This window comes from Corvus kubaryi, unplaced genomic scaffold, assembly GCF_017639235.1.
Source record: "Corvus kubaryi isolate FWS band 111438036 unplaced genomic scaffold, C.kubaryi_AGA036_p1.0 split3-73, whole genome shotgun sequence".
Taxonomy (NCBI): Eukaryota; Metazoa; Chordata; class Aves; order Passeriformes; family Corvidae; genus Corvus; species Corvus kubaryi.
This window is the reverse complement of record NW_024582091.1, coordinates 10,508,328-10,527,087: the sequence shown is the minus strand read 5'-3', so window position 1 is coordinate 10,527,087 and position 18,760 is coordinate 10,508,328. Positions and strand designations below refer to the sequence as shown.

Below are 18,760 nucleotides of genomic sequence, written 5' to 3'. Positions count from 1 at the left end.
TGCTCGAAGCTTTCCCCATGTCCAACAGAGCTAATGCCAGCTGCCTTCCAAGGTGGACCCATCACTTGCCAAGGCCAAGTCCATCAGTGACAGTGTTAGTGCTGCTGGGATAATCATAGAATCATAAAATCATTGAGGTTGGAAAAGACCTCCAAGATCATTGAGTCCAACTTTTCACCAAATGTCACCCTGTCAATTAAACCCTAGCACTAAGTGCCACATCCAGTCCTTTCTTTACAGTTCCAAGGACAATGACTCAACCACTTCCCTGGGCAGCTCACTCCAATATTTAACCACCCCTTCCACAAACAAATTCTTCCTGATGTCCAGCCTGAACCTCCCCTGGTACAGCGTGGCAACTTTTCCTCTTCTCCTGTCACTGGTTGCCTGGAAGGAGAGGCTGACCCCCACCTGGCTACAGCCTCCTTTCAGGCAGTTGTAGAGAATGATAAGGTCTCCCCTGAGCCTCCTTTTCTCCAGGCTGAACAACCCCAGCCCCCTCAGCTGCTCCTCATAGGACTTGTGTTCCAGACCCTTCACCAGCTCCACTGACCTTCTCTGGACTCACTCCCAAACCTCAATACCCGTCTTGTAGTGGGGGGCCCACTACTAAACACAGGACTTGAGGTGCAGCCTCACCAGTGCTGAGTACAGGGGGACAATCACTGCCCTGGTCCTGCTGGCCACACTATTGCTGATACAGGCAGGATGCCATTGGCCTTCCTGGCCACCTGGGCACACGCTGGCTCATGTTCAGCCACTGTCACCCAGCACCTCCAGGGCAGCTTTCCAGGCACTCTGGCCTCAGCCTGTAGCACTGCAGGGGTTGTTGTGATCCAAGGGCAGGACCTAGCTCTTGGCCTTGTTGAGCCTCATACAGTTGGCTCTGGCCCATCGATCCAGCCTGTCCAGATCCTTCCTGCCCTCCAGCAGATCAGCACTCCCACCCAACTTGGCATTGTTTGTAAACTTACTGAGGGTGCACTCAATCCCCTTATCCAGATAAAGACATTAAATAGGACTGGCCCCAATATTGAGCCCTGGGGAACACCACTAGTGACCAGCCATGAGCTGGATGTGACTCCCATTCATCACAACTCTCTAGGCCTGGCCATCCAGCCAGTTTTAACTCATATAAGAGGTCACCTGTCTAAGCCATGGGCTTCCATTTTCTCCAGAGGAAGTCAGTTCCAAAGGCTTCACTGAAGTCCAGGTAGACTATATTCACAGTCTTTCCCTCATCTACCAGGAAGGTGACCTGGTCATTAAAGGAGATCACATTGGTCAGGCAGGACCTGCCTTTCCTAAACCTGGGCTGGCTGGGCCTCATCCCCTGGTTGTCCTACACGCAGGGCATGATGGTACTCAAGATGATCTGTTTCACACTGGAGCAGGGGGAGACTGTGAGGAGTTCTACCCTGAAAAGGAAGGAATGGCAGAGACAACATGTGATAAACTGACTGCAGCCCCCATTTCCCATCTCTATGCTGTTTTGAGAAAGAAGATAGAGAAAATTAGGAGTGAAGTTGACCCCAGTAAGAAGGGAAGGGTGGGGGAAGGTGTTTTAGGATTTGGTTTTATTTATCATTATCCTACTCTGATTCTGATTTGCAGTAAGTCAAAGTAATTTCCCCAAGTTGAGTCTGTTTTGCGCATGACTAATTGCTCAGCGATCTCCCCCTGCCCTTACCTGGGCCCGTGAGCCTTTCATTATATCTTCTCTCCCCTGCGCAGCTGAGGAGGGGAGCAACAGAGTAGCTTTGGTGGCCACCCAGCATCCAGCCACAGTGAACCCAGCAGAGCACACAGCAATAAAAGCTTTCCTGTACTCTCTGTCGCCTCAGCTTTAGCCTGGAGGAAAACGTACTTTTCCTTTTCCTTCAGGGAAAACACAATTTTCTTGTTCATTCAGTTCTTGGCCTCTGACAAAGGAGTCAAAAGGGTGGCAGTTGCCAAAGTCACTTATTGATTTTCTTGGTTTATTTATGAATTCCAGACATGCAAGTGCCTGTCTTCAAGTTTTAACACCTGGTATTTCACACCATTAAGTAAATTGCCAGGAAGACTACTTCCTTTTCACCTCTGCAACTTTCACATAACTAGCAAGCTGCCCTTACAGAAAGTTCATCAAACTTTGGCTTTCATAGAAAGCTTTCAAATTTAGGTCTTCTTCACAAAAGCTGTATGTGAAAGTTACCTGCCTTTTCTACATTAAAGAAGGCTTTCTTCTGTGGTCCTAGTCTGCCATTACACGGGAAAGAAAGCTCTGTATTAAGATGAAATACAAGTAATAGGAAGCAAAGGGAAGTAAAGGAAGTAAAAAGGCACAGTATGAGATCAACAGGAAGTTTCAAGGCTAATCCCAGTACAATACGTTGCAGTAATCCAACAGAATGAGATGAAAACCATGAATCATTCTGTCAAGGTCTTGACTTCAGAGAAATATGGCAAACACTTATATGCAGGCAGAAAAAAGCACACAACCACAAATTCTTCAAGGATAGAGCTGAAAGCACTCCCAAACTACAAACCCTGTAAAAAACTAAGAGGGCAAACCCCGTCCATAACAAGAAGCACTCCTGTTGTTCCTGTTCTCCTCAAGATTCTTCCCTCATATTGTTCATGTCATTAATTTTACTTTACATCACAGAAATGTTCGATTTTTTTCCTTTTGATCCCATACAGAGTAAATACCAAGAAAGAAAGAATCCGATCACCTCGGCTGAATGAAAAATAGAGCATTGTCTCACCGGCCATGTAACTAGAACTCCCCAGCTCCTTTTCTACACAGACTGCTTAAACCTGGTCAGTCAGGGACAAGCTTAGAACTTGAAACAGGCCTACCAGAAAAAGGGATGTTACAAGTGAACAAACCTTTAAATTCCAGCTGAATCCCTGAACTGATCAGTCGACTTTCCATCAAATTGTGTTGTTTTTTTATAGTGAATGGATAATTGTTTGAAAAATTCTTTTTTAAGGGGTGATGTTTTACTTTAAGTTAATGTAGAAAGATTAGAAAAAGCCTTGCAAGATAAATTATGAAGATATTTTGCTTGAAAAAGTGAGAGCTTTTAAATTTAAAAACTACAATCAATATCAAATCATCTCAAAACACAAAATACAAGAATCATAATATATTAGTGAGGTTCTATATTCTTAGAATAGATTTCTCATTAAAAAATCAATATCTAATTTTGCTCCGAAATACAAGAAAAAGGTACTGTGCATTTAATCTCAAAGGAATTTACACACTTTTTACATATACAGTAGCAGAATCAATTCATATAATTCTGCAATTTCCACCTTTGAGTAAATACAGTTCCTTTCTGTGAGTATATTGAAAAATAGCTTCTTGGAGAAACCAAAAGTAAACAAAATACACTATTAAAACTTCAGGAAGTTAAGGTATGCAGAACACAATGTAATTTAAAAAAATACAGATACACTTCTGAATAGTGATAAATAAAGTGTGGTGCTTTTTTATTTTTTCCCCCAGAAATGTAGGTAGCCAAGCCTTGGTTTCACTTTTCTTAAGCTTACTTTCTGTGTAAGGCTTGGGGTGTAACTGAACAATTACTGGATGCATTTGAGCAAAATGTGCTTCAGTCTGCAAAACACAAAACTTGTATGGACATATCCCATTTAAACAGACTCAACAACACTTCAGTTTTATTCCTATAAACAGATGTGCTTCTAGTGAGACTTGTTCAAGGCAGGGAGTCACCACAGTTAATCAAACTCAGCAGAGACACGGGACCACAGAAATACAATGTTTTGCTGGTTCATGGCAGCAACCATCTCACTTCTCCTTAAGATACGACTGCAGGCAAAATTGTTCCTGATTTTCAGCTCTTGAGCCACTTCAACCAATGCACTCTGCATGTTTACAGCAATGCTAAGCAACATAATGTTGCAATTAAAGTCCATAAGGCAACCTATACATATTTCTGTACAGCCTGATTCCATATTCTTAGGCACAAGCACATATGCACATATAAAGCCTCTTTTAATTCTCATCCATAAAGTGCAAACCCATTACCCTCATACTTTGCAGGTAGCATCCTGGGCCAAAATCAATAGAGTTAACCTAGGATGATCTAGAGCCCTCATAAATTCTGTCCTTTCTTCTGAACTGCCTCGGCTCATGCTCCATGTGCTCCATCAAACAGCTGCCTTCCCGCTCTACTTCTGTAGCTAAAAACACATGACCAGCAAAACATCAAACTGTAGAGCTGAAGTTTGTCAGGCACTGTCAAACTTTCTGCAATAAGTAACAGTACTAAGGAGACTTATCACTTAAAGTAACTAAAATACTCATAGATTTTTCATGTCCTTTTACTGCTCAAGATTTCATATTTTTTCATCTACATCTGTGCAATATCATTTAATCAGTACAAAATTTAGTCTCCTGATGCCAAATGTCAAAATGATTCTAAAGTTAATACTACAAATAAGCGAAAGTGCAATGACTTTACTTTGAACATAACTTCATATAAAAGGCTAATTAAAAACATAGAGAATAATGAATATAAATGAAAAAATACTCTGCTTTCTTAGAACATGCAAGTGCTAAAGAAACTGTGCAAAGAAAAAAGATGAGAAGGCTTCCCAGTATATTCAGACTTTAAGATTTATTTTACAAAAACGCAGACAAAATCTTCATGAGTAATTGCTACAAAATTTTTAATGCTCACTAGGCTCACAGTCCAAACAAGGTTCGAAAAAAATGTAGCATCTTTTATTAGACCTGCTTGCATAAGATGTAGACAGAGTTTTGGATACATAAATACTTTGATCAATTCAGAGTATGCAGTATTGGTAACCTAGAGAAACACTTGAGAAGACAATTCACGCTTAGGTCATTCAAGCGTGTGAAGACTTCCATTAGCAATTTTCAGAACAAATAAGAGTGCTCTGCTTCTTGCTAAAAGAGTAGTACCCTTTTTCCCTGTAATATAATAGTACTTACACTAAAATAGTCTGGTTGGGCTGTGCTCCACTCATGAGCAATGTCCTAATACATTTCATATAATTAAGTTCAAAAAAATAACTCTCAATTAAGGATCTTAAAGTAAATAACTGTATTTTGATGCAAGGCATTTAAACAACCATTTTAGAAATTTACTAGAATTTAGTGTTTATCTAAAGCCCAAAATACACAGAAAATTACTTTTTGGTTACACCTCAGCTCCTCAAAACTTGAAACAGTTAATTTTCTAAATCCACCACTTTTATCACTAAAATGTGTAGCTCTATCTGCTAGGTTCATCCCTCATCAAAAAGCAACCCTCAGGGCATAAACTGATCTTCAGTGATTCCAGAAGGCCTTAATACAGGAAAGACAGACGAAAACATCAGGAGATTTCAAACACTACATTTTTATTACAGATATCTGAAAAACGTCCATATACAGATAAGATACATTCCCTTATCTTCGATAGTATCACCAAAGGCAAAGTGTGCAAAGTGTACAAAGACACTGAAAATGAGACACAGCTGATGTGAAGAAACTCAGGAATTAGTACCTAAGCAGGTGTTCTAATTCAATCTAGAACTGTCTGGAAACAGCTATTCATCATGCCATGTCTCTTCATGCCTCTGAAGTGGCAAGTGTATGAATGGTTTTGTGTGTGTTATTATTCTGAAAATTGGAACTAGCTCTTCTTGCCTCTGTAACAGTGCCAGAAAATATATTTGGAACATGGTTTTCTTGTTTAAAACTCTCTCTGGATGTAAGTATCTGACATGCAATCAAATTTTGAGGATGATTACTTCAGTTCTAAGTACAAAGAATTACAACTCTATCCTATCAATTGTCTTATCTAAGAAACCATTAAATCAAACTCATAATGGTACTCTTTTCTGCTGCTTGTTGTTTATCAAAAGTAAGTCTGACTAACATTTACTGTCTAGATTCCCAAACTAAGCTACACTATAAACATTGCATAATATTTTACTGTATCTGTGAAGTATAAAATACGGGATAAAAAAATCTTAATTCCTGACAGATGTAGAGATCTGATAAGGTATCTGCATCCTTACAGATCTAATACCTGGATTTGACTGAGGTAAATCATACAGAGGTGTTAATCTGGTGGGGTGTAAATCATTGCAGTAATTGTAAATTTATGTAAGTATTTCTAAAAAGCAGAATAAAACTAGTCTGTGTTTGTAACTGATGACATAAGATTTTTTAATGTGTTTTATCACTGCTGGGAACTGAAGTCAGACTATAGGCATGCAAGCTTTTTCCCCCAAAACATAATTGCATGCTAACATCTATTAATTAAAACTGATAGGCCCAGGGGAGTAGACAAATGCAGCAGCCACCAGTGGGTAGAGCATAGACCTCTTAAAACCCCAACAAAAGGAGAAGGTAAATCAAGCTATAAATTATAATTGGCTCTAACTATTGGCAACCCAAAACAGAATTTCAGTTTTGTCATTTTCCACCTTCAATAATGCCTGCATTTCAACAAGCTTGAATACAAGGGCAACAGTATTTTTAAACAGCCTTTTCTTAAGGCATTAAGTTCAAGCCTTAAAATGCTTAGTAACTGCTTGATGAAGGAAGCATGCTACATCTTTGTTAGCTGCTCTCTTATCCAAGGATGCAAAAAAATTCTTCATATGATGTTGGGGAGGATGAAACAGGAAAACCTTGGAAATATGATTGCCTGACAAAAGATTTTGGGAATATGAAAACTACAGGCAACATCGAAATGAAAGCCACTTTTGAAATACCAGGTCTTAGTTACTGAACAACTAGAAAACAATGGTATGGCCACTGAAGTAATCCCCTCTTGATGAAACAATACCCTCTGCTTGCAAACAGGTCCAAGGGTCAGAGCAGACCCTACTAGCTCAGCAGAAGGGGTCCAAAGAGTAGTTTTTAGAAGTTAAGATGTAACACTTTATGGTAATATAAGAACTCTTATAGGCTGTATGTAAATGCTATAGGATTTGTATCTTGTATTAGATTGGTTAGTGACAATTAGAATATTCAGTACAGAAGATGATTTATTGTATTGTAACCAGGACTTCAGACATTCTTTCCTTACTCCTTCTCTATTCCTCTCTTCCACTTCTACTCTTACTTCCACTCTTGCTCTTACACCCACTCTCTCTCTCTCACCTGCTTACTCTCTTGGGCCTGCTCAGAGCTGAGTCTAGCAGCTCTGAGCAGTGCCCCAATACCCACGCCCTTTACAATAAACCGACTGTGTCCCAAGACCTGCCTATAGAGATCTACGTCCGGCCGTCCCGACTGGACCCTGAACCCCCGAAACCCGTCCGTAACCTACAATATGAGTCTTCAGAAATAAAAGGGTATTGACAAGACTGAGAATTTCAAATCTTTCGTAATGTTGTTCTCCCTCTGCTATTTTCCAGAAAAATAAACAACAGGATGGTACCCTCTCCCTCTAAAAAGAAGCCTCTTCTGCATAATTCCTTTTAAGATAAGGCTTATAACAATTCTGTACTTTGAGAAGTTCCTGCCCAGAGATCATGTTCTTTCACCAGTCTTTGTCTTCACCCTTCTGCAGGGCACAGATAATGCCCATGAATTTGAAGAAAGACAGACTTCTTAGTTAGAAAGTATTAGTGCAATGTCAGACAAAGCCGGCAATGAAGCTTTGGCAGATTCCTGTATCAAATGGAGAATCATGTGGGAAGACGCATGCGCAGAAATAATGCCCTGTGCATTCCAATAAAACCACTTAAACTGGGGCCAGAAAAGAGCTCTGGACAACAGCTTGCACTTCAGACATTCCAAAAGCTCAACACACACTGATCTGAAGCCTGTGTCTAAAAAGTGATAGGGATGTTTATTACTGTCTGTCATCTCCTATCACCTCCCGTTCTTCTGCAGCTTTTAAGAAATGCCTATCAATCTGCTATTGTCTGCTGACAGTCTCCTGCTCCTCCTCGGCAGTGAGATGGCTGCCCAGTAGATCAGTCAATGACTGTCTCATAATTGCCTTGCTAGGTCACTGTCCAACTGTGAATTTGTTTTGACTCTTCAGTCTCCTTAGACTACCCAGTCCACCTCCAAGTGAAAAAATCACTATCAATTCTCTGAAATACCCTGAAAGGCATGAAAACACTCCTTGCAATTCAGAGGTCACCACAAGTTGTCTCCTTTATCAAAACACATTTATGGCCATACCTGCCCTCTCAGACTGATGAAAACTTGAAGCTTCAAATGTTGTTAAATTCTTTCTGATGCTTCCATTGGCCAAAAGGCCACAACAGTTTCTGCACTGTTCAATTCTCTCTCTTCCTCTCTGAGCAAAGGCCTTGGGCAGTAAAGAGGAAGGGGTGAGGAGCAGTAACCAAAGCAATCCTTTCCCTGAGTGATTTGAGAAAATGTTTAGATACTGGTCTCTCTGGTAAGCCTGAAAACATTCAGCATAAGGGCACGCAAAGTCGCGCACAAGGAGAATAATTCCAGGGGGCCAACCAGCTGGAAAGAAGCTGGAAAGAAGCTCTGCAGAGAAGCAACTGAGAATTCCTGGTCAACACCAAGCTGAACGTGAGCCAGCAACATAGGCTTGCAGCAAAGAAGGCCAAAGCCATCCTGGGCTGCACTGGAAAAACATCACCAGTAGATTGAAAGTGGTGATCTTTGATCTCTGCCACGTCTGGATGATAAATCTGCTTCTGGGGTCCTTGATATAAGAAAGACATGCTGGAGCCAGTGCAGCAAGGAGCCATAAATACAGAAAGGGACGGGAGCACATGACATGAGGAATGGCTGAGAGAGTGGGGACTGTTCAGCCCCAAGAAGAAGGGGGGAAAGAAGACCCAGAAGGATTCTAACGTGTGTCAATCCTTAGTGAGGAGGACTAAAGAAGACAGAGTCAAACTCTTCCCAGAGGTGCCCAGAGACTGGACCAGAAGCAATGAACACAAACCGAAACATAGGAAGTTCCATCTGAATGACAGGGAACACTTTTTACTGTGAGGGAAGCTGACAGGAAAAGACTGTCCAGAGAGGTTGTGGAGTTCCATCCTTGGAGATACTCCAAAGCTACCGGAACTTGGTCCTGGGCTACCTGCTGCAGGTGGCCCTGGTCTGAGTAGGGGGTTGTACTACACAACCTCCAGAAGTAAAATCGTTTCACCATGGATTTGTACACTCAAGTGTCAGGTTTAGAGTTGGCACTGCCAGGAAGAGGTGCAAGGCAAATATTCGAACAGTCCTTCTGGGTGATTCCAGGATCTTAAATACCTATGCACACAGCAAGCAACCTGCACTCTGCTCCCCGCACCACCATAGGGTCTGAAACATGGTGGTTCCAAACTCATTTAAGTACAAAGGAAGAAATAAAGGCTCTCAAGCAGAAGCCTCCATTCCTCCTGCTCCACTGTAGAGAAAGCGAGATTCATGAAGCCATGGAAAGAATAAATAAGAGGGATTCTGATTCAGAGGAGAGAGTCTTGGTATTGTTTATCTATTTTATCTTTTAATTCCTTGGTGCCAAATGCGCAACCAGTTCCCAGAACTCTCCTCCATTGTTTCTCAGTGGGATTAAAGATAGGCTTTCGACCCTTTATTCTAAAGATAAGATAAAGACAGACTTCCTCAAGATAGCCTCTTGACTCTCACTTTTATTTCTGCAAAGTGGCCCAGTTTCAACAGAAAGGAGGAAGAATGATCCTACCTCTTCCTTCCCTACTGTTTACGGAAGGGCAATTATGATCAGGGGATTTACAGCATACAGGCTAAGGTCTTGGAACCGAACTTCCTCATGTTGCCCGTAAGTACTATACACAATGAGGATGGCAGCAGCTGCCACTGTGCTTTGAGCAGTATTGAATGTTTCCTGACAATGTTAGGTGTGGGCCAAGTGCTAGAAAGGGAGAAGGAAACACATTGTCTCCAGGAAACTGGCTGAGAGCACAAGCCTCCTGGTCAGTTGGTTAATCTTCAGTTACGCAGTAGTCAAGGCTGGAAGCTTCCAGGTGCCCCAACGAAATTACAGAGAGGTTACTTTGCAAACCCTAAAACAGATATTCTCACCAACTGCAAGTGACCAGGATTTGGCAGACCCGAAACATGAACAGCTGCAATATCCCTACTGATTCTAGGGACCTGAGTTCTATTAAAATCATGTTTGTGTACCATACTAGGTGGTCAAAATAGGGTGTTAGCATCAAATTCTCCCTAATTATTAACTGCCATTAAAAATCTTGAGATAACTTTTAAGATGAGAAGGTTTCAAGTACCTGCTACCCTCTCTACTGAAGCTACTCAATTAGTTCCAAAACTACAAAGCACCTCCCGTGTCTGAGTTAACTTTCCTAGTATTGCCACTACCTCAGCCAACAATCTCACAGCCTTCTTATGTCCCATCAGAAGCTTAGTAAGAGCTTTTACCCCACTTAAGTTTGCTCCAGCAAATGAATGCCATGGTAACTAGGAACCACCTCCTAATTACTGGCCAAAATTTGAATAGAACTGGAACTCAACTAGCTGTGTTCTCAGCTGCCATAGTTTCCACTTAGTACTTACCTAACCCAATGAGATAAGGCACGCAACTACATATAACCAAACTTCATCTTAAGTACACACATACATATAATTCTGTGATTTCTCTGTGATTGAAGTTTGCTTTATATAACTGTGTTTTTTTCAGTTCAAGGTACTTTATACCCACAAGTAATATATTGTCTCAGGCTACCTAGGGTTTAAATGTGCACTTCAAACTTTTAAACTAATTTTTCTTTTAATTTTACACACACACACACACACACTTTTGCAAGTGATGGTTTGTTTCTCTCTTCAGTCTCATTGAAAACTTACCCTTTCAGGCTTCTTCACAATTTTTTAGTCACATCAGTCACCTGTTGGGCAACATCTGGACTTCGGGCTAGACATCAGCCACTCAACATGAAACTCTTCCCTTCCAGCTACAGGAGTATCTACCAAGTAAAACAGGAAAAAATGCCTCCGATGTGAATGAGTCTGCAGAGGAGGCCATTTTACTACTGTCCTATGCAAACATTTACTCATACAAGAACAGCAAAAGCTTGGGTGTCTAAAGCCAAGTACCATTAAAAGAGATGATAGAGGCCATAGTCTTCAGAGATATGCAGAAAATCTGGCAAAGTCGGTATGAAACAGGGAAACAAGAGCGGATGAGAGTTGAGTATACCATGGTAAAGCCCCACCTACCCAACAGACTGCTCTCCATGCAGCTTTCAAAGGTGTGGCAAACAGGAAGGGGATGCTCTCCTAGCCACAGAGGAACAAAACACAAAGCTCTGAAGCTCCAAGATGAGATGGAGGAGCTGCTTCCTACTCCCAGACCATGGGGCTGCACTCAAAAGCTTCAGTTTCTACATAGTGCCTGGCAAGCATCAAAGTGTTTATGTGGATTTGAGTCTTCAGTGCCATACAACAGACTGGGACCAGTTCACTGAATGAAGGCATGGATATGGTCTCAGGAATACCTAGTGACACTGTCCCCATTACAGAAGGAATACAGAACCTGCCTTTGGATGTGAAGACAATTTCAAGGCAATCCATTAATGGCAAAGTGTTCCTAAAGCCAAGGTACACCTGTCCATAAGAGACGCAAAAGAAGGAATCTTCACAGAAGCCCAAACTCCTCAACACATTACTCCAAGATATTCAACAAGTCATAGGATAGCAAAGTGTGCCCCTTCCACAAACACCACCCACAGCAGTGTGAAATCTGGTATCAGAAGGGTGTGGGGAAGAAAAGGTCCCTGCCACTGACCAGGTGTACCTAGAAAAAGGAAGCCACACTGGCCAGTATAAGATGTATGTCTTTATTCTAAGGGGGTGACAAGCTCTGTTAGCCCCACACTGCTGAAGGAAAATCAGCAGACCAAAAAATTGAGATAGGGCAAGTTCCTGGAAAGCAACGAGCAGGTGGTCTCAAATCGAAGGATGCATTTGTAATTCTCCAGTGCAAGCAGTGAAAAGAGCTCAGTGTCCATAGTCCTGTGCCCTGTAACAGCGCCCTGTTCGCAGGCTGGCACGCTGCAGTACGTGCTGATGTCAGCATGAACTGGCAGAGAGGGTTTACAAGAAGGCTTTTAGCTCAGAGTTAGAAACAGGAATCAGGAAGACAGAAAGGTACAGAGCCAGAGGAGAGGGACACAGCCTCTTTACCAATGACCCTAAGTGCTTTCACTTCTCCTGAAATCCATATAGTCTACTCAGAGAAGCACTTCAAATTCCCCTGGATCCCCAGTTTTACGATCTCTGTGTGAAGAATACAGTCATTTAACCAATATTTCTTCCTATGGTTTTCTGCTATGAGGAGTGCTGGAAAGGAAAATTACAAGTACTGTTTTAGAAACTTTCATTGCTATCAGGACATCCAGAACAGGAGAGAAATACTGCACCCTTTTTAGCCCTTATGATTCATGAGACAGCACATATCCGGCCTCTGATCAGCCCAGGATTGAAGGTAGCCTAGTTTGCAGATTGATTCTCAGCTTCACTTTCAGGGAAAATTACAGATTTGCATGTGGGTGTTACAGATGGAAACATTTCTCCACCAGGTGGTTTTAATGAAAACTGGTGGCAGTTTTGTTGAGACATTTGGATAATCAGAAAATCTTTTAACAAAGATAATACGAAGGGGTGGTGATTATATGTGACTTTTATAATATAGCTGTGTCATCTGATAGCACCACTGTATATTTGTAACAAACCTTTATAAAGTTATGGAAGTAAATTCTTGTCAAAATTCCAGTCTTAAAAGAGTTGCTCCATGGAAAGGTGTGTCAAACTCTTATCCCAAAACGAAAGTAAGTGTTCAGCATACAGAAAAGGCAGATGATCTCAGAAAATCTAGTGGCTCTCTCTATGAGTTGAATCATAACCCATAAGAAAACTATTTGCTGTGACCTGATTTTTACAAACTAATGATATAGCTAAAGCAAGTATACAGGTTTTTAAGTTTTCCAATGTATTTTCCCTTAATTTCTGGCTCTTTAAACAAAGACAGAAATCTATTTAAAATCACAATTTCTTAGGCCAGTGGAGAGCCTAGACTGCTATTCTTATTATTTTAAAGAACTTTTGTAGGAAAATAAACTTTTAAATTTGGCTATCACAAACCTTTGAAGATAATACAAAGTAATTTCCAGCTGAATTGACAAAGCACTATTTTTGCCCTTTTCTAAAATTTATATTTAAAGTGTTCTAAGTTCATTTAGTGAAACTGCTGAAGATTCCCATAATCTTACAGAAAAGGAAATATCAGTCCAGAATTCAGAAACACGAATGCAAAAGAAAGAAAAAAAAAAAAAGGGGGGGGGGGGGTGTGAAAAAAGGAGGAAAATTTATTCTCTACCCAATGTTAACAAGAATAGGGCTGAGAAAATACCATCTCTATCAAGGGAAGTTCATTCTCATTCTCACAGTGACTGTAAGATTTATAGTATTCCTCTACAACATCATCACAGAACCAGTAATCTTCTTCACAGAATAAAAGCTAAATATTTGTAGAGAAGTAGCTGTGCTGGAGGACAAGGAACAGAAGGATACATATAGTTTAGAGGCTTTGAGCTACTCCTTTATTTAATTTTTTTCTGATGAATAGAAACTGAGGAGGGATCCTTCACTCACGTTTCCTCACGGTGACTAACACAACGCATTTTCACAGAACATTTCTCATTCTAACCACCCCACCTCCAAGGGTAGCCACACCCCAAGCACAATGAACTGCAACAGCAAACTGAACTCTTCGTCTTCAACTGAGATCCAAGCACCACAGTCCCGGACAGCTCCTCGCCAGCACACTGGCAGCTGGGCCTCAGTACCGACCATTGCAATGATCTCTAGTAGCCCCTGCAAAAATTCAGAGTCAAGAACGAATAGGAAGGGACAGTACTAAATGTACTAAAACGCTGTCCCAGCTTCACCACGCACAGCGCACGGGGCCGAAGTCGGGAGCCTGCGGGGGTTTGGTCTCCAGCCGTGGGGAAGAGCTGGCACCTGCATCGCTCAAGTGGGTATTTCCGATGCAGCCAAAAGAAACACCCAGACCACGTCACACCTTCAGCGCATCCCCTCCGAGCACAGGTGCACGCAAGCAGGCGACAGTGAGGTAAGGATACACCTCCTGTGGCACGGAGGGTCTGCGTGGCGTCAGAGGCTCACACTGTTCCAGTCACCTCTCCCACCACCTCCCGCCCGGAGCGAACAGGCCTGACGGGCTGTCAGAAGACGAGAAACCGTGATTCTCCTCCACAGGCCACGACTCCAATCTGTTTATTCTCATCACTTGCAGTAGGCGATTCAGCAACGTTACGTTTGAAGCCTCCGACTGACGGAGGAGGCTAAAAAATGTGATCACATGCGGTGTTTCGCAGGGACGAGGGGGTGAGGGAAAAGGTTCAAAAGAGGCTGTGGGGATCCGGTTTCCAAACATGGCACCTACCCACACCCCGCGTTCCCCGCACCCCTCCCCGTGCCGCCGGCAGCGGGATAAACCCACTCCCCCGCCGTCCCGCCACCACGCACGCACGCCCGCCCGCCCGCTGGAATGAGCAGCGCGACTAATTCGATCTATTTCCTAATTACGAAGGCCCTGCTGCCCTGCAGAGCGCTGCTGCCCGTGGCTGCCCACCCTGGGGCCGGCGGCACGGGCGGGCGGAGCGGGGCTCCGGGGGTGTGCCGGGCGGGGGCAGCCGCCCCAGCCCCGCGGCGGGCGGCAGCGGTGGCCGAGCCAGGCGGGGGCAGCACGGCAGCCGCGGAGGCTCCCGCACGGAGGGAAACCCCACCCAGCGGCCCCTCCTGGCAGAGGCGGGGTTTTGGGGACCCCAAAGGAATCCCACCTCGCCCCTCACCCCCATGTCGGGGTTTCCGCCCGCCCTGCGCTGCCGGCTCCCTCGGGGCGGGGAGGGCCGCCGTCCCGCTCCGTCCCGCCGTGCCGGGCTCCGCCGGTGGTGCTGCCTCGGGAGGAGCTGCCCGGGGTGGGGGAGGAGGAAGTTACGGGCCGGGAGCGGAGCGGGACCGGGGCTCAGCGGCTCCAGCCCCGCCGAGCAGGGCGAAGCCGGCCGGCTCCTGGCACCGGCCGGCTCCCGCTGTGGCAGCACCCGCTCCGCCCGCCGGCGATCGGTGCATGAATGAGTGCCTGAATGAATGAATGACTGGCGTCTGCTTACTTGAGCATGGCCTCTTCTTTTTCTTCCTCCTCTTTCTGCCGGTCCATCACTGCCATGATGATGTTCCTCTCCTCCTCTGTTAGGTGGCTCAGGTCGGGGAGCTCCTGCATCGGGGGGGGCACCGTGGGCGGGCGAGGGCCGCGGGGCCCCACCGAAGAAGACATTTTCTTTCCGCCTCTCCCTTACACCTTCTACCTTTGCACGGCGAACCCAGCCAGCCTCTCCTCCGCCCCCTTCACAGGGTAGTCCTCCGAGCAGCGGCAGCCGGCAGCTCTCTGGCAGCAGCGGAGGAGGCGGAGACCCAGCCTTTCATGGTTGCTTGCATCCACCCCGGCCCGGTGCTGCCGCTGCTCGCTCCTTTTGTTTCCGCGGCTTCGGGGAGCTCAGGGGCTGCCGCGCCGCCGCCCGCAGCCCATCCTCCCGGCGGTGGGCGTGCGGGGCGGAGGTGCGGTGGCGCGGAGGGCTCCGGATCGCCGCCGGCGGGCTGCGTGCGGGAGTGGGGGGGCGGTGCGCGCCGCCGGCCGGCCGGGAAGGGCGGGTGCTGCCGCCGCCGCCGCGATGCTCCGCCGCTGCGAGCCTGGCGCTGGAGGAGGGAGGGAGGGAGCGAGGGAGGGAGGGGAGCTCGGTGCCGGTGAGGCGGAGTCCGAGGCGCGGCGCCGCTGCCTCTGCCCCTGCCCGCGCCCGGCACCCGGGCCGGCCGCGCCTCTCCCTCCCCGCCGCCCCCCGGGCTCGTCCGGCGGTCACACGGCCGCGGTGCCTGGCTCCGGCACCGCCGCTCTCCTCACGTCCTCCTCCAGGTTTCCTGACCGCAGGTGCTTGCCCGGGTTCCCGCCAGGGCAGCCGGCTCGCCCGAAGCAGGCCCACCCGTGGGAGGGTGCGGGTTTGCTGGGGGCTGCCTGGGGCGCCGGGAAGCCTTGGGCTCCCAGTGCTGCTGCCACTCCCTCGGGCGTGAGCCGTGCTGGCCCCAGATGCAGCCCCCTTGCCTTTAGCCAGCGCTATCACCGCTCGACCGTCCGTTCCTGAGGGTCCCACGCTTCAGCACTTTCTTCATACGCTTCTTAAACCCCATTAGTGCCACCCATGCCATGATCCACACACACCTCCCACGCGGGTAACAAGTGCTCTTATTTATCAGACCCGTTTTCAAACTACTGTGACCCACTAAAACTGACCACGAAACATGTCACAGTGCCAACTGCTCAACTGAGGAGCTAGAGCACAGTGAAACAAAATGTTATGTCCAGAGCGAGATGGCTTCCCTGCCAATTTCTGGTCTACCAGCTCTGAGTAACTTCATTTTGGGGAGCTGGTAATGAATGCTGCAGTGCTTCTCTACAGGAAAACATCTGCATGTAATCCACTGGCCAAAAGCTCCTGCCTATAGCTCTGAAGTATCCTCTGCTCACACATGTGCTTGTCAGTGAATGAAATCATTCAGGCTACTTAGAAATGCAAAGCTAAAATACAGAGAAAACTGAACTTTCAAGTAAAATGGGAGCTACCACTAACACACGCTGACACTTAAGACCTCTCAGTCGTGCTTCTGCTGAGGTCACAGCATGGAAACAGCTCTGGTTTCTACAGAGATTGTCTGATGAGCACGAACCAAAGGGGGAAAAAAAAAAAAATCTATGCTGGCAGTGTTCAATGCTTCTTTCTGCCAAACTTGCCAAGTTTGGAATAGGGAGAGGGACCAGATTTCTCCCAGCTATACTAATACCTCTCACAAATTCTGAAAGCCATGAACCTTCATGACCCTTTGAATCTGAGAGGAATTACTGAGGCCATCTGCCTGTATTCCCCCAAGAGATTTTCTGCAGGACACAATTTTATAACACAAATTATAAAGAAAAAAAACATAATAAGCACTATGGTTACCACTAGAACTTTTATAGGATAATGTCTGAGTTCAGTTCAGAAACAGAAGTCTCCCAACTTTTCCAGCACACGAAGGAAACGGAAACTTGAATGACCGACAGATGGCTCAGAAGAGATTACAATGGTGTTAATAAGCAAAGCACTATGAAAAGCTGGTAAATATAATAATGTTACACTCAGTTTAAGACACAGACCCTCCACTAACTTGTGTTGTGATTTGTCCCAGAGCCTGGCCACATTATTACTGCTAGATGTAATCCTTCTAGCTAAGTACTAACAAATCAATAACATCACTTCCTGCCATCTGTGACCGGCAGGGGAGATAGCCTTCATGTAACAGGCTGGTGCTGAAGAATTTATCCATTCATTAACAACAGGCAGCCACTTCAAAACTAAAGGAAGCAAGTCTGAAAAAAGATGGTAAGAAGAAGGTGAGGTACCACCATATGTTTAGTATCAGAAATAACTAAAACATGACTGGAATGGTAATAATAGACATCACGATTACATTGTTAGAGGTATCCACAGGTAGTCCATACTCAATCCTTCAGATAATTTGGGTGGACCAGCATATTCCAAGTAAAGGATGAAGCTCAAGTAACTTCATTCACTAGAGCAATGGCCTTAGTGTTCAAGAACTGCAGCTTTAAGCCCAAACTAACCAAAATACAAAAGGTCTAAGACCATAAGATCCAAGTGTCTCCAAGATAATTTTATGAACAAAATATTACATGAGGTTAAATTATCCTACTCACCTTTCTGCTTAATAATTACTGACACAGTTACTTATATCTATCCTGTATTTGTGTTAATTGCTTTATACTGGGTCAAGCATGTGAATTCCTACTGCTCTGTGGAAAATACAAAATGAATACAAAGAATATAGGTTTTTATATATAGTTTCTTATAAATTAAAAGGGAAAGCTGGAAACTCTTGCAGAATACAGGTTTAAAAAGTTATGAAAGTTGGAGTGTGGACTTGCACCAAGCCAATACTGTGACTAAAACTGTTTTGCTGAAAAGCACATAATCACAGAAACATTCAGGTTGGAAGGCACCACTGGAGGACATCTGGTCCAGCCAACCTGGTCAGTCAGGGTCAGCTAGAGCAGGTTGCTAAGGACCGCATCCAGATGGCTTTGAGATTCTCCAAGGATGGGGACTCCACAGCCTCTCTGGGCTACCTGTGCCAGTGCTTAGTCACCTGCACAGTGAAAAAGTGTTTTCTCATGTTCAGACCCCTTTCAGTTTCTGCCGATTGCTTCCTCTGTCACTGGGCACCGTTGAAAAGAGCCTGACTCAATCTTGCTTACACCCTCCCATCAGATATTTATTCACATCTGTAAGATGCCTCTGAGCCTTCTGTTCTCTAGGCTAACTAGTTCCATCTCTCAGCCTTTCCTCATATGACATGCTCCAATTCCTAAACTATCTTCCTTGCCCTTCACTTGACCAGCTGTTCTATGTCCATGTCTTTCTTGTGCCAGGGAGCCATGAATTAGAATTGTCACTCCAGGTGTGGCTTTAACAGTGCTGAGCAGATGGGAAGGTTCACCTCTTTCAGGCTTTTGGCAACATTTTTCCCAATGTCTGCAAAATCCTAGACACAGCAAATGATTTTGTATTGTTTTTCTACAAAAGCAGTAGAATTTACTAGAGAGAAATAAAGAAGAAACCACAAAAGTCACCTCATTTTTTGACAGGTCTACATGAAGAGACTGAGCTC

The 18,760-nt window shown here is 44.8% G+C and overlaps 1 protein-coding gene across 26 annotated transcripts in view; it reads right to left on the bottom strand.

Annotated features, from left to right (window-relative positions):
• Positions 1-15,599, bottom strand: part of RIMS1 (regulating synaptic membrane exocytosis 1) — a 317,874-nt gene extending 302,275 nt beyond the window's left edge. For 11 of the 26 annotated variants that reach the window (XM_042016180.1, XM_042016181.1, XM_042016191.1 and 8 more), the window contains exon 1: positions 15,157-15,589. In XM_042016180.1, the coding sequence (XP_041872114.1) occupies positions 15,157-15,320 (164 nt within the window). In that variant the 5' untranslated portion in view covers positions 15,321-15,589. Of the gene's footprint in view, positions 1-15,156 lie in introns of all 26 variants that reach the window. The other 15 variants (XM_042016177.1, XM_042016188.1, XM_042016178.1 and 12 more) reach the window with 7 other exon arrangements.
• Positions 15,600-18,760: the final 3,161 nt, after the last annotated feature.